Source organism: Scyliorhinus torazame, chromosome 4 (genome assembly GCF_047496885.1).
Source record: "Scyliorhinus torazame isolate Kashiwa2021f chromosome 4, sScyTor2.1, whole genome shotgun sequence".
Taxonomy (NCBI): Eukaryota; Metazoa; Chordata; class Chondrichthyes; order Carcharhiniformes; family Scyliorhinidae; genus Scyliorhinus; species Scyliorhinus torazame.
This window is the reverse complement of record NC_092710.1, coordinates 332,549,843-332,564,286: the sequence shown is the minus strand read 5'-3', so window position 1 is coordinate 332,564,286 and position 14,444 is coordinate 332,549,843. Positions and strand designations below refer to the sequence as shown.

At 43.1% G+C, this 14,444-nt stretch overlaps 1 protein-coding gene across 3 annotated transcripts in view; it reads right to left on the bottom strand.

Moving 5' to 3' along the window:
- LOC140411143 (CSC1-like protein 2) overlaps positions 1 to 14,444 on the bottom strand; it is a 326,932-nt gene that overhangs the window by 29,960 nt on the left and 282,528 nt on the right. For all 3 annotated transcript variants that reach the window (XM_072500210.1, XM_072500212.1, XM_072500211.1), the window contains 2 exons: positions 12,463 to 12,625; positions 6,465 to 6,570 (listed from right to left, as the gene is read on the bottom strand). In XM_072500210.1, the coding sequence (XP_072356311.1) occupies positions 6,465 to 6,570; positions 12,463 to 12,625 (269 nt within the window). The remainder of the gene's footprint in view (positions 1 to 6,464; positions 6,571 to 12,462; positions 12,626 to 14,444) is intronic.

Here is a 14,444-nt window from a genome sequence, read left to right as displayed (position 1 = left end):
CCAGCACCTGGTCGGGGAGGCTGGCACGGGAATTGAACCGTGCTGCTAGCCTGCCTTGGTCTGCTTTCAAAGCCAGCGATTTAGCCATGTGCTAAACCAGCGCATGAACGGCATAACACTGGGAAGTTCTGAGGAACAAAGGGACTGTGGCGTGTTTGTTCATAGATCTCTGAAGGCAGAGAGCAGGTTAATAGGTTGGTGAAAAAGGCATATGGTACCCTTGCCTTTATCAATCGAGGTATAGGAAAGCAAGGAAGCCACGTTTGAGTTAAATGGAACTTTGGCCACAGCTGGAGTACTGCGTGCCATTCTAGTCATTACATTATAGGAAGGATGAGATTGTACTGGAGGGGCTGCAGAGGAGATTCACTAGGATGTTGCCTGGGATGGAACATTTAAGTTATGAAGAGAGGTTGGATAGGCTTGGGTTGTTTTCCATAGAAGACTGAGGGGTGACCAGATCGAGGTGTACAAGATTATGAGCGTCATAGACGGGTTGGATAGGGAGCAGCTATCCCCGTTAGTTGAAGGGTCAGTCATGAGGGGACACAAGTTCAAGGTGAGGGGGCAGGAGGTTTGGGGGTGGGGGGGAAAATGCTAGGGAAATCTTTTTTACCCAGGGGGTGATAACGGCCTGGAATGCACTGCTTGGGAGGGTGGAGGAGGCAGATTGCCACATATCTCTTAACAAGTACCTGGAAGGGCACTTGGCCCACAGCCTTGAATGTTATGACGTGCCAAGCGCTGGCATTTGATAAAACAGTGCAGAGCTAAGTCAAGACTGAGTAACCTATCAGCCAAGATGTCACAAGTACACAATGTGAAAGAGCCTGACATCATTGATTTGGATATTTAGGCCAGATCCTATTACTGTAACACTTCCAAGAATGAAAGTAGATACAGGGGCATCAGCCAATGTGATTGGTGACCACACATTTCTGTACCTGAGAGAGGGTGCACAACCATTGAAGTTAGAGAGTTCTTCTGCCAAGTTGAAGATGCACATGGGAGAAGCAATAGAAGTAAAAGGCACCACAATAGTACCCATGAGCTATCGGCAGCAGTCTGTCCAGCTCCTGGTAATAATAGTGACAGGCGAAGAACCAAGCCTGCTGGGCCATGACTGGCTTAAAGAAATCAAGTTGAATTGGTCAGTGATGTTTTAACTGCAGGCAGTGGGACAACCGGAATTGTTAAGAAAATGCGACAATGTCTTCCATGAACAATTATCCAAAATCAAAGACTTGGAAGCTAAGATTTCCGTTGATCCAGAAGCAACTCCAATTCTTTAGAGTTCCATATGCCTTTTGAGAAAAAGTGGATGTTGAGCTAAACAGGTTTGAAGAACTAGACATCATCCAGCCGCTAACAGTTATTAAGCTGTCAAGCTGGGTAAGTATCTAACTCTGAGAATTGAAATGCAAATCTGGCAGGAGGTCATTACCCCAGGCATGGGATAAAAGCCAGTGGACAAAAATAAGGCCCTAACTGAAGGTAAAGAAAGGGGCAGAGTAATAGGCTCTGAATTCCAGAAATAGCTGTAGGGAAGCAGACTGAGCAAAGTAGGAATGAAGGGAGCCCTGAAGATCTGAGAAGGCAACCCACAGCTTGGTGACTCTGCTGCTGGCCCTTGGGGCAATGGTGCAGTACTCCTTTGAAGCAATTGTGTTCTCTGTGACTCTGTGCTGCTGGCCGTTGGGGAAATAGTGCAGTACTCCTTTGAAGCAATTGTGTTCAGCTTGACATGGTCGAAGATCTGAGATCCTACATGAAAAGTGAAGCTCGAGTGTACTCTGAGATCCAGGGTAAAAGAATGTCGGAAGGCGAGATTGAAACCCTGTGAGGTAGGTAATTATTGAAGACATTTGAATGGGAGCAAACTTTGAAGAAAATTCAAAGACGAGGTCTTCCTCGTGTGGAGATTGAAAACCATCATGGGAAAGACAAAGCTTTAGTGAGATTGGTTGGCTCGCAATGTAACAAACATTTCGGTGAATTGTTGAAAAATCCCTGGAATCTGTTTTGGTCGCATCTGTTATTTGCTGTGTAGTGTAGTGTGTCTGACCACAGCGAGTCTGTTAATAATAATAATCTTTATTATTGTCACACTTTTGGTCTCCTTATTTGAGGTACCACGGCAGCACAGTGGTTAGCACTGTTGCTTCACAGCGCCAAAGACCCTGGTTCGATTCCCAGCTTGGGTCACTGTCTGTGCGGAGTCTGCATGTTCTCCCCGTGTCTGCGTGTTCTCTCCGGTTTCCTCCGAAAGACGTGCTTGTTAGGTGAATTAGACATTCTGAATTCTCCCTCTGTGTACCCGAACAGGTGCCGGAGTGTGGCAACTTAGAGATTTTCACAGTAATTTCATTGGAGTCTTAATGTAAGCCTATTTGCGACACTAATAAAGATCATTATCAAAAAGGATGTGGGGGCATTGGGGACAGTTGAGGATGTTCACCAGATTAATTGACACCGCCTCATAAGTCACCCCTTTCATCCCATAACCAGTTTGAAGGAGGAGATATTTCGGATTTAAAAAAACAGGTTAAAGGGCTATGAGGAACAGGTGGGGAGGTGGATTTGAGCCCAGGAGCAGAGCAGTCATGATCTGATTGAATCGCGGAGCAGGCTTGAAGGGCTGAATTGCCTACTTCTGGTGCATGCTCCATATTCCCGTGTTCCAAACCGTACATCCACCTGAATCCATTCCTGAAAAGAAAACCGACCTGCAATTCTTCGATTGCACTTCCCAACTGTCTATCGAGCCCTTGGTCCTCCATTCACAACATTTCTGCAGATACTGATTAGTTTACGCACCCTCACCACCTTTGGTGCCCTGTTCCCCAAAGAACCATTCCCACTGTAACCATTTCCTCTAGCATAGTCCACATCCCTCTCCCTCAATTGCAAGAGTAGCAAATATGAAAAGCTTTGGTGCAAAATGAGTTTGGCCATCCACCATCAGATCTGGCTGGACCACATAAGAGACCATTGGATCCAGCTCTCGCTTTCTCAAACTGCCCACTGTTCCAGCATTATCCTGGAATGCAAAGATAAACCCTGGATTATTTTCTTTACTGCAAATGGTCCTCTTAAATGCCTATTCGCTCACCTCCAGTAATAGGTGCGGGGAACTCAAGACTTTTGTCACCAAGCTATATATGCTTAATGAACAGGAGGGGAGGTTCGGTAAACTGCAGCCACATTTCTTTACATTTACCTGTCCTGACAGACTAGTAAAGCAGGTTTCCAGTTTCAGAACTGTGAGGGAGCAGTTTTTTCTGCCTCACTCTTACAGCCAGGTAAGTTAAAAGAGGTGAAGCTGAAACTTGCCACCTTTGCAGGCTTCAGGGGAGAGAGGGAAGAGAAGGAAAGGATGATTAAAGGGGGAACAGAAAGCACAATTAAGCAGGACAGAAAATAAAAAATGGCAACACGGACAAGGGAAACAGTTTAAACTGTTCATGGTTGGGGGGATGGAATGGATGTATGGAATCCAAGGGTTGCTGGGGAGTGGTTGGTGGGCAGGGGGTAGCGGGGTTGGAAAGAGGAATGCCTGCCCTTCTCTAGATATTAGAGTCTAGATGTGCTTGCATGTTGAGGAGGAGTTTGGCTTTTTCTGTGGAATATCTAATTTGCATGGTGTTGCTTGGTTATGTTTGAACGTTCCATGCATCAGCTCATGCAAACCCAGCTAATATTGTGGTTCACTTATGAACAGAGTACAAATATCTAGGCTCCGGTTCAGAAAGGTTGGACAGCCCTGGTGTCATATAGTAATGTGCCAATGCGGTTAAGACTATAGAACCTATTTGCTAAATTAAGCTTTGTTTAATCTGAATTTAAAATGGTGACAGAACTTTATACAATGAAAAGTAATTGTAAATTTCAGGCTCTAGGTCAGAAAAACCCAACACTGAAGTAACTGGCTCTCCTGTCAAAAAAAACTGTTTTGCATCTGTAACACAACTGATAAAAATGTATATCATTTCTAAATAAGTACTTTTGGGCAGCAAAGTGGCGCAGTGGTTAGCCCTGCTGCTTCATGGCGCTGAGGTCCCAGGTTCGCCCTGGGTCACTGTCCGTGTGGAGTTTGCACATTCTCCCAGTGTCTGCGTGGGTTTCGACCCCATATAGATGTGCAGGGTAGGTGGATTGGTCACGCTAAAATTGGCCCTTAATTGGAAAAAATTAATTGGGTACTCTAAATTTATTTTTAAAAAGTACTTTTGAAATTGGAGGTTCAGAACCTTGGTCAGTTTTTATATGCCATCCATCAGTATAAGGCATTAAACACCTAGTTTATTTGTGAATTAATGTCGACATACTTTGAAGGGTGAATAATTTCAATATTCTTGGAATGAGGTTTATTAATTTACGAGAGAGATGAAGGCGGCACGGTGGGGCAGCGGTTAGTACTGCTGGCTCACGCCACCGAGGACCCGGGTTCGATCCCAGCTCTGGCTCACTGTCCTTGTGGAGTTTGCACGTCCCCCCCCCCCCACCGGTGGGTCTCACCCTCACAAACCCAAAGATGTGCAAGGTAGGTAGATTGGCCACACTAAATTGCCCCTTAATTGGAATAAAAGGGTACTCAAAATGTTTTTTTTTTTAAATTCCAGAGAGATTTTGACATTCAACCATCCAAATGAGAGCATTTTTGCTCCTACCAGAGCAGCACGGTGGTTCAGTGGGTTAGCCCTGCTGCCTCACGGCGCCGAGGTCCCAGGTTCGACCCTGGCTCTGGGTCACTGTCCGAGCGGAGTTTGCACATTCTCCCCGTGTCGGTGTGGGTTTCGCCCCCACAAAGGTGTGCAGGGTAGGTGGATTGGCCACGCTAAATTGCCCCTTAATTGGAAAAAAATAATTGGGTACTCTAAATTTATTTTAAAAAAATGTTTTGTTCCTACCTCTCACATTTGGCTTCCTGGTAGCGTTCCAGTAGAACATAGTGTTGAAGGAGGCCACTCGACCCATCGAGTCTGCACAGACCCACTTAAGCCCTCACTTCCACCCTATCCCCATAATCCTAATGACCCCTCCTAACCTTTTTTTGGACACGAAGGACAATTTATCATGGCCAATCCACCTAACCTGCACTTCTTTGGACTGTGGGAGGAAACCGGAGCACCCGGAGGAAACCCACGCAGACACGGGGAGAATGTGCAGACTCCGCACAGACAGTGACCCAAGCCGGGAATCGAACCTGGGACCCTGACGCTGTGAAGCCACAGTGCTAGCCACATGTGCTACCGTGCTGCCCGGTAATTTCCCATAAGTGGTTATGTTTCACATGCCAGCAAAGACAAGTGTCAGCAAGGGGGCAAACGTGGAGGGAATCACCGTCAGGCGAGATCCTCACTTTGTCCAGACATTTCATAAGAAGCAAACTGAAAAGCAAACAGATGAAGGGACGCTGGCCAGCTAATTACTCCTTAGCCTAAGAGCACCAAAGATAAAGTTTGCATCTTGAGGGCTGCCTTGGCTGGAGTCAGCTTCTTCAGTAGAAGGGAAATCTGGAACCTTCCTCGTCTTTATGACTCAGTACCAGACTATGAGGTGCACGTAACCACTAAGCCTTTAGGAGAGCTAACAAGTTAGCCATATATCAAAACTCAATTATACAAGGTTAACACTTTGCTAAGCAACCACTACTGGTTAATCCTTTGGCGTCACTGTAAAAAGCTTTTAATTAAAAAGGACTGCTAATGCACTGTAACCGATACATTTATTATGGTTTGTTTTTCACTCCATCAAAGAGATGTTTTGATTAGTTGTAAACCAATAACTGGAAAGTAATTTACAGTTAAACATGTAGAACAAATGGGGCTGGTTTAGCACAGGGCTATATCGCTGGCTTTGAAAGCAGACCAAGGCAGGCCAGCAGCACTGTTCAGTTCCCGTGCCAGCCTCCCCGAACAGGCGCCGGAATGTGGCGACTAGGGGCTTTTCACAGTAACTTCATTTGAAGCCTGCTTGTGACAATAAACGATTTTCATTTCATTTCATACCATGGGAAATGCCAAGGACCATTAGGTTCTGTCAAAAATAAATTGTTCACTGCAGTGGTTGTAGATTGTAAAGCACCCAGAAGAGGTCACTGTTGCTCCATGTGAAAATCACTGTGGGTTTAGCCGAAAATGCTCATCAGGGTCACACAGGGAAACAGCACCCAGGTGCATTGCAATCCCTTTCTTGGTTACATTTTTGTGTCATCTTATTCCACATAAGCACAAACATACAAGAAACATTATTCATCTTTTCTGAAAACTCACGACTGCTGAGCATCTGAGAAACCCACCCACTAAAGGAAGAGGCACTGCACCTGGAATAACCCACCCGTAAGGAGATACATCCACTGGAGGAGAACAGGGATACTCTAGCTAAGTTAATTCAGCATCAATTACAGATGGGGCTGCACAACTGCCTACCGCTTTTAACATGCTAACAAACCAAATACTCACCAAATGGGACTATAATGGGACAGGTGATGCTGTAAGTCATGACGACAGTGAAGATGCACATCATCCATCCATAGGCAGCTCCAAACTGAAACTCGTATGCTTGATGCTGGAGACAGAGAGAGACAGAGTGCAAGCGATAGACACAAGTCACAGAGCCGTTACAATGCAGAGACCGCCTTTTTGGCCCATTGAGTTTGCACTGGCTCTCTGAAAGAGCATTCTCCCTCATCCCACTCCCCTGCCCTATCTCTGTAACCTTGCACATTCTTTTTTCTCAGTTAGCAAACCTGCCTCCACCTCAGGAAGTTTGTTCCAGACTCCAACCACCCTCTGGCTGAAAACATTTTTCTTCACATCACTTTTACTCCTTTTGTCCATTATATTGAATCTGTGTCCTCTTGTTCTTGAAGCTCTCGAGTGCGAGCAGTTTCTCACGATTTATCCTGTCCATACCCCAAAGGATCTTGAGTACCTCCATCAAATCTCCTTTCAGCATTCTTTCTCAAAGGAAAACAGACCCAACCTCTCCAATCATAGCTACAGTTCTTTATCGCTGGAATCATTCTTGGGAATCTCCTCTCTACTCTCTCCAATACCTTCACACCCTTCCTCAGATATGAAGCCCAAGACTGAATACAGTACTTCAGATGAGGCTTCACTAGTGCCTTACACAGGTTCAACATGGCCCCCTAACTCTTGTACTCAATGCCCCATTAATAAAGCCTAACTATGTTTTATTAACTTCTCTCTCAACATACCCTGCCATCTTCAATGACTTATGTACATGCATACCAAGGTCTTTCTGTTCCTGTACCTTCTTTGGAGTTTCTCCCTTTATCTTCTATTGTGTTGGGATCTCAGACGAGAACTCAACTATTTTCAATTTGTAAAACTGTGAGGAAATGTTACTGCACCACACGAGTGATAGCACTGACCAACAGGTATCTTTTATGTTAAAACAAACTTCAATGTTAAACTTTTATGTTAAACAAACATTAGGAACAAAGAAATAGCTTTACAGTTAACAATTCTTAGGTAAAAAAGAAAACCTTAACTTACTTCCTAAACCTGCCACTATATTTCAATTAAGCAAACCAATATATTTCAAATACTACTCATGAATAAAGTTATCAACAAGGTTTCCACTTGCTATTCTCTGTGAGAGAGTACCTTCCAGGACCAAAGTGCAACGTGTGTGTAGATTAGGGTTCTGAGACCGACCTGGCTCCTCTCATTAGCTACATCATCTGTGTCAAACATATGGTATTCTTTTGTCTCTTCTTACAATATGTCCCTTGACTTGTTTAGCCAGTACCAAACACAATGCCCCTCAAATTACCAGGGGTCCTTCAAACATAAACAATATTCCATTAGCTAGCTATCTGTAAACAAGTAAATGGTTCTCAAGATTTATTGGCAGAACATTTCAGTTGCAAATCAATGATTAGCTCACTTTTACGATGTCCTCATCACAGCTCTAGCAGTCATACTGTCTGTATGAATCTTAATCCAGGTTTTAATAACATTACTGAAAAAATATATATGACAATTTTCTTTGCATTCATCACAGTTGTCTCTCCATATTTTTCCTGTCAAAATGAATCACCTCACACTTGTCTGTGTTGAACTTTATCTGCCACTTGTCTACCCAATCTACCAACATGTCTATGTCCCTTTTAAGTTCAAGACTATCCTCATCACACTTGACCACGCTTCCAATCTTAGTATCATCCCACAAATGTTGAATTCATGCCCTGAACACTATAGTCTAGGACATGAATATATTTCAGTAAGAGCAAGGGTCCACAGTGACCCCGGAGAATTCCACTACAGACCTTCCTCCAATCTGAAAAGCAACCATTTTTTACTGCGGTTTCTGTCACGTAGTCAATTTCTTATCCAAGTGCCTACCTTCCCTTTTATTCCATGAACTAGAATTTTGCTCACAAGTCTGTTGTGTGGCACTGTATACATATACACCAAATCCACAGTGTTGCCATATCAATGTTCTGTTGCCTCCTCAAAAAACTCCAGCAAGTTAGTTAAACGTGATTACCCCTTAAGGAACCCCTGCTGACTTTCCTCAATTATCCTGCACTTGTCTCAGTGATTATTGATTTTATCCTGAACTATAGTATTCAGAAGTCTCCCAATCACTGAAGTCAAACCGGCTGGTCTCCAGTTGCTGGCTTTAATAGTGCATCGCTTTTTGAACAAGGGTGTAATACTCAATTCTCCAGTTCTATAGTACCACCCCTATGTCTAAGGAAGACTGGAAGATTATCACTAGGGGCAAACTGCAAATCTCAGTTGAAATGTTTGCTGATTCTGAACTGAAGAGACTAGATTAATGGAGAGGAAGCTGAAAAATCAACAAGGCAGCAATTAATGTAAGGAGAGGCTTCAATTCAATCACTTCTATATATACAGAACTTAATTTAGTTAGCTCACATCATGGAGCTCTTAACTCTTTCAAGGTAGTTTATGAACAACATCAAGATGACATTAAAAAGAGCTAGAATAGGACAGGGTGATTTAATTGGTTACACATGGTCTTTTCACACCAAAACCGTGGGCTCAGCTACAGCCGAGACCAGTGGGATGGAATCTACTCTCAGTTGGCACCAAGGGTTTGGATAGGTACAAATGGTCGAACAGCACAAAGCAGCCCTCTAATGTAGCAATCTGTCTCTCAGGGTGCAGAAGTAGGCTTGGTGCAAGAAAGGGGACTTCTTTTGTATCTGAAGTAGACGGTTCAGATAGAATAAACATTGCTCTGCTATAAACGACTGGGATTGTTGGATACTAGCATTGGATATTTGAAATGGAAACATACCGAGTACCAATATTCCTCAACAGCTGTAAAGAAACTTTCAGCAGAAATTTTAAAAAGTTCAAATGTTATCTTGCAGTTCTTTCAAATGTGCTTTGTAGTAGATTTCAGCAAAACATTTGCGTGAATAAGAACTGAGAAATCTGCTTATGAACATTCCTAGTTTCTCTTTCAGGAACATGTCTGAAGCTAGAGGATATTGTTTAGCAGAGGAAGCCAGAGATACTGTTCAGGAGCTGTTACCTTAATATACCAGTTGTCAGGCAAGAGAAAAACAGAAGTTCGAGCAAAGGCTTTCAAACTGGGGTTCCCAGATTCTGTGGAAGGGTAGGGTGGGGTCCTGAGTAGGAAATTCAAGGTTCTGAAATGATTTCTATTCATACACAATTTTTATTGTTCAATATTTTAATGCGTCCAATACAGAAAAATGATTAAAAACCGGTGGGTGAAACAAGCCACACTGAAAGGATGGGAGAGAGTAACGGCAATTCTATCTGTATCTGACATATTCCAAGCCCAGTTTGATCTGCTCCAACGTAAAAAAAGTTGAATTGTTTCATTTCCAACATCTCTTAAACAGAAAAAGACTGCATTAAAGTTCTCCCACAAAACTTTCTGAAGGAGCTGAGCAGCATGTATTCACTGCCAAAATAATGGCAGCAAAACAACAGCATTGGAGAGGATTATTTGAATATTAATTTAATTCACATAACTTTCCGTAGTGCTATACCATGAATATGTTGGCACAAACTGGATAACATAACCAATGACTGTCTACAGTCATCACTTTACTTGCTTCTGCCTCTTTCAATTTTTTCTCGAGTTCTAGTATGCTTCCAAATGTCTACTTTCCCCTTACTCTCACCTGTTCTCATCTTTTCCTCCATTTTACTCAACTTTTCTTGCCTTTTCTCTCTTTGCCTTCCTTTCACTTCCTCTTGTTGTTTGCTTTCCACTTCCTTCCTTTCTCCCTTCCTAAGAATTGCAAGCAATGAACATGATGAGGTATTGGCAAGGGCATTCTGGGGCCCTGATTATGTTGAGAGCAAATCTATACTATAAACAAACACCAGCCAATAGTAAGGATCTTAATGTAGATGGGCCACAGAATATATCAGGATTAGGATGAAGAATTAGTTTAAGAATGGGGCAGAAAAAACCCTCAATTGATCAAATGAAACACTGCATTAGAACTACAATCTATGTAAGCTGAAAAAATGGCTACTCCAAATGTTCATTAATATGGCTTTAATTCTTTTCCACTTTAAAAATTTTAAACCTTCTCAACCACAAGATCATTGCTTTTTCCACAATTCAAGTTACCAACACATTCCAATACCTTTCACGATGGGTGTGCCAGACAGTTTTAGCAAATGACTTGTCTTTGCATGGCACATTAGCCAACCTGTTCTTACTGGCCCACCAACATTTGTGAACTTTACAGCAGGACAGCGACCAGAAATAAGAACCCAATAAACTTTTAACTCCACCTACTATAAGGGGCAACGAGGTACGTAATAGCAGCCTAAACCTTTCATTAATTTAGCAGTCTGGGGGATCGAACCAGAGACCTTCTGGTGTGCAATGTTCAGCCATACCTTGGGTTTACAATGTGGGCAGCTCCCATTTTGAATTGGAGATCAAACTTTTTCTCCTACCAAACAATTAATGAATCTAGTGCTAAAGCCACTGGATGGTGTGCTAGCATGCTTCTAAATCTTAACCAAGAACAGGAGAGCAGACTCAACTAGAAGCAAGGTGTGTGTGTGGGGGGGGGGGCACAGTGGTTAGCACTGCTGCCTCACAGCGCTGAGGAGTTGGGTTCAATTCCGGCTCCGGGTCACTGTCTGTGTGAAGTTTGCACATTCGCCCCGTGTTTGCGTGGGTTGCACCCCCACAACCCAAAAATATGCAGGGCAGGTGGATTGGCCATGCCAAATTGCCCCTTAATTGGAAAAAGAAATGGGTACTATAAATTGATTTTAAAAAAAAGAAATGAGGTGTGGGATCTAAAGTGATCGAGTCTGTTCCCTGAACTTACTCAGTGATAAAGGAAAGGCAAGAACCTCAAAGGCACGGCACAATCAGAATCCAACACATCTTCTACAACTGAGATCAGAGGTTGGCTCCAATGTGGACAGGCTGCCAGAATACACTACAAATTTGAAAGTACCTATGAGGGTACCTATGAATGGCATGAGAGCACACAAATGATTCGACACAAGGTGTGTTTCTAATGTCAGGCAAATGCAAGTGGATTTTTACATACAAGCAACTCTGACGTAAAGGTAGTTGATTTCAGAAGAGGAAACCTGAATTAGCACACTCCAAAGCATTAGAAGATGCTTAATCACTCAGGAAATTTGTTCAGCTCATTAGGCTTAACTTATGCAGCTCTTAGAAACCTCATTCTTCAGATTCAGGGTTTTAGAATCAGTTATCTGACCAGTTAACCTATTATGATTCCACAGTAGATTTAGTAGACTGTCATGATCAATTAATTGGGCAATTTGTACAGTATACCTATGTACGGCACAAGGGCACTCAAATGATTCAACACAAGGAGTGTTCCCAATGTCAGGCATATACAATAGAACCTTGGGGAATGAATACAAAAGAAATTGACAGCAAGTATTTTCTTGGCCAGCTGAAATGCCTCTGAACCAAGCCGATGAAAATAAATACGGTTAAGAGCATCTGTTTTCATGATAAAGTGTGCACACTCTCCTTTTGTATGGTTAAATTTCACTTAAAAATCTCAAACTTTGGTACAAATTAGCAAAGATCCCGGAATTCCAAGCGTATATAGAGGGACGGCTGGAGGTCAATCATCTAAAATAATGCAATTCCCCAGAACCGAGCTTCCCATTGCATCCAGTCACCTGCCACACTAGGCCTGCAAAGTTAGCTGGAGGTACAGTGAATGAATTCCAGCAACCAGTGATAGATCTGCTGACCCAAAAACTTGGTTGGAAATTACATTGCTATGTCTGCTTGCCCAGTCTTTCACTGGGATATGATGGGTGTGTGAATAGAGAAAGTAACCTCAAACTTGGGCTGAGCTATAATTTCAAAATGACTTTTTTCAAAAAGGTTTGAACCTATCATTGTCAGAAACAGTACATGATTGGTATGTGAAGAGAAAGAAAGATCAAAGACACCTACACGTTTGACGTTTTTCCTCTCCGCCGCTGACTTGGCTAAAGAGAGGCGGATCATGTACATTAGCAAGCCTGGAATGCGCAGCAGGTCCATGGCATTCCCGATGAACGCAGAAGCAATCACATAGTTCACAAAGAAAGCACCATTATCAGGGAGAAAGACGCACCTAAAATAGAAAATACAATGCTGTACTTGATGCCTGCCAAGATCAAATTCTGGTTAATATAATTGCTTGGCGTGGATTACCATTGTAAAACACTGCAGTGGTCATAAATCCTAGCAAAGCCATAACATTTTGATTAGCTGTGTTAATTAAATGCAACAATTTCACCAAAGTAACAATGGCTGAATAGCAGGTAGATCAAACATTAGTGGTCCAAATGAAGAGTAGAGTATGTAAATACATTGAAAGTTTTTGGCACTTTTAAAGATCACTGGAACATATAATATATACACACATTACTGGTGTCTCTTCAGGGAAGGACTTGCAGATCGATTTTTATAATAGCACCATGCAGTTTCATTCGTTGTATATGCACAAAAACTAAATATTAAATATTATACAGAAATTGTGTTTTGGATTCCTTTGCGGAGTTTTCTTCATATTCTTGGGTCTGCAAGCACCGTTTCCTGTTGCATCCTCTAGTCTAACTACACCTCTAATGCCCCAAAGTGAAGTTGGGAGTGCAACATCAACATCAAGAAGCTTGACACCATCCAGGAAAAGGCAGCCTGCTTGATTGCTACCCCTTCCACAAACATGTGTACCATCTATAAGATACACTGCAGGAACTCACCAAGGTTCTTTAGACAACACATTCCAAACTCACAACCAAAACCATCTAGGACAGTGATGGGCAACCCAGTCTAGCAACTGGGCCATATGAATGGCCCCCCTTCACCTCAGTGGGCTGCAAGGTTGCAAACGGGCAGCATAGTAGCATTGTGGTTAGCACAATTGCTTCACAGCTCCAGGGTCTCAGGTTCGATTCGCGGCTTGGGTCTGTGCGGAGTCTGCACGTTCTCCCTGTGTGTGCGTGGGTTTCCTCCGGGTTCCTCCCACAGTCCAAAGATGTGCGGGGTAGGTGGATTGGCCATGCTAAATTGCCCCTAGTGTCCAAAATTGCCCTTAGTGTTGGGTGGGGTGCTCTTTCCACAGCCGGTGCAGACTGGATGGGCCGAACGGCCTCTTTCTGCACTGTAAATTCTATGATTCTATGAATCAGGCTTGTTCATTAACCATGGCTCCATGAATAAGATTAAATAAATTTAATACATGTAGAATACGTTATAAGGAGTTATAGAAAATTCTTAATCATTTGTATATTGATAGGACCATCATCAACTTCAGATGGTGAAAACAAAACCATTGTTTACACTTTGGACACGGAGTGCACGGCACACTGTTACAGTTGTGTATAATCAGCATACACCTCACTTCATTTGCCTTAGCTTTACGTGTGTATCACTTCAGTCATACCTGGAGGAAAACAATCTACGTGGATGGAAATCATCAGAATGTGACAACCCTGCGTGTGGAAAACAGTCAACAAAACACCTCGTAGGCTGCACTCAGAACCCAGATGGGCCACATCTGGCCCTTCGGCCACAGGTTGCCCACCACTGATCCAGAAGGACAAGAGCAGCAGACACCTGGGAACACCACCACCTGGAGGTCCCCCTCCAAGTCACTCATCACCCTGACTTAGAAATATATCTCACCTGATGAAGGAGCTGTGCTCCGAAAGCTAGTGATTTGAAACAAGCCTGTTGGACTTTAACCTGGTGTTATAGGCTTCTTACTGTGCCCACCCCAGACCAACGCCAGCATCTCCACATCGTGGAAATATATCGCAATTCCTTCACTGTTGCCGGGGTCAAAATCCTGGAATTCCCTCCCTAATAGTACTGTGGGTGTACCTACACCTCAGGTACAAAAATTACATTTAAAAAGAAAATAAATGTTTTGGAAGCATTCCAAAATA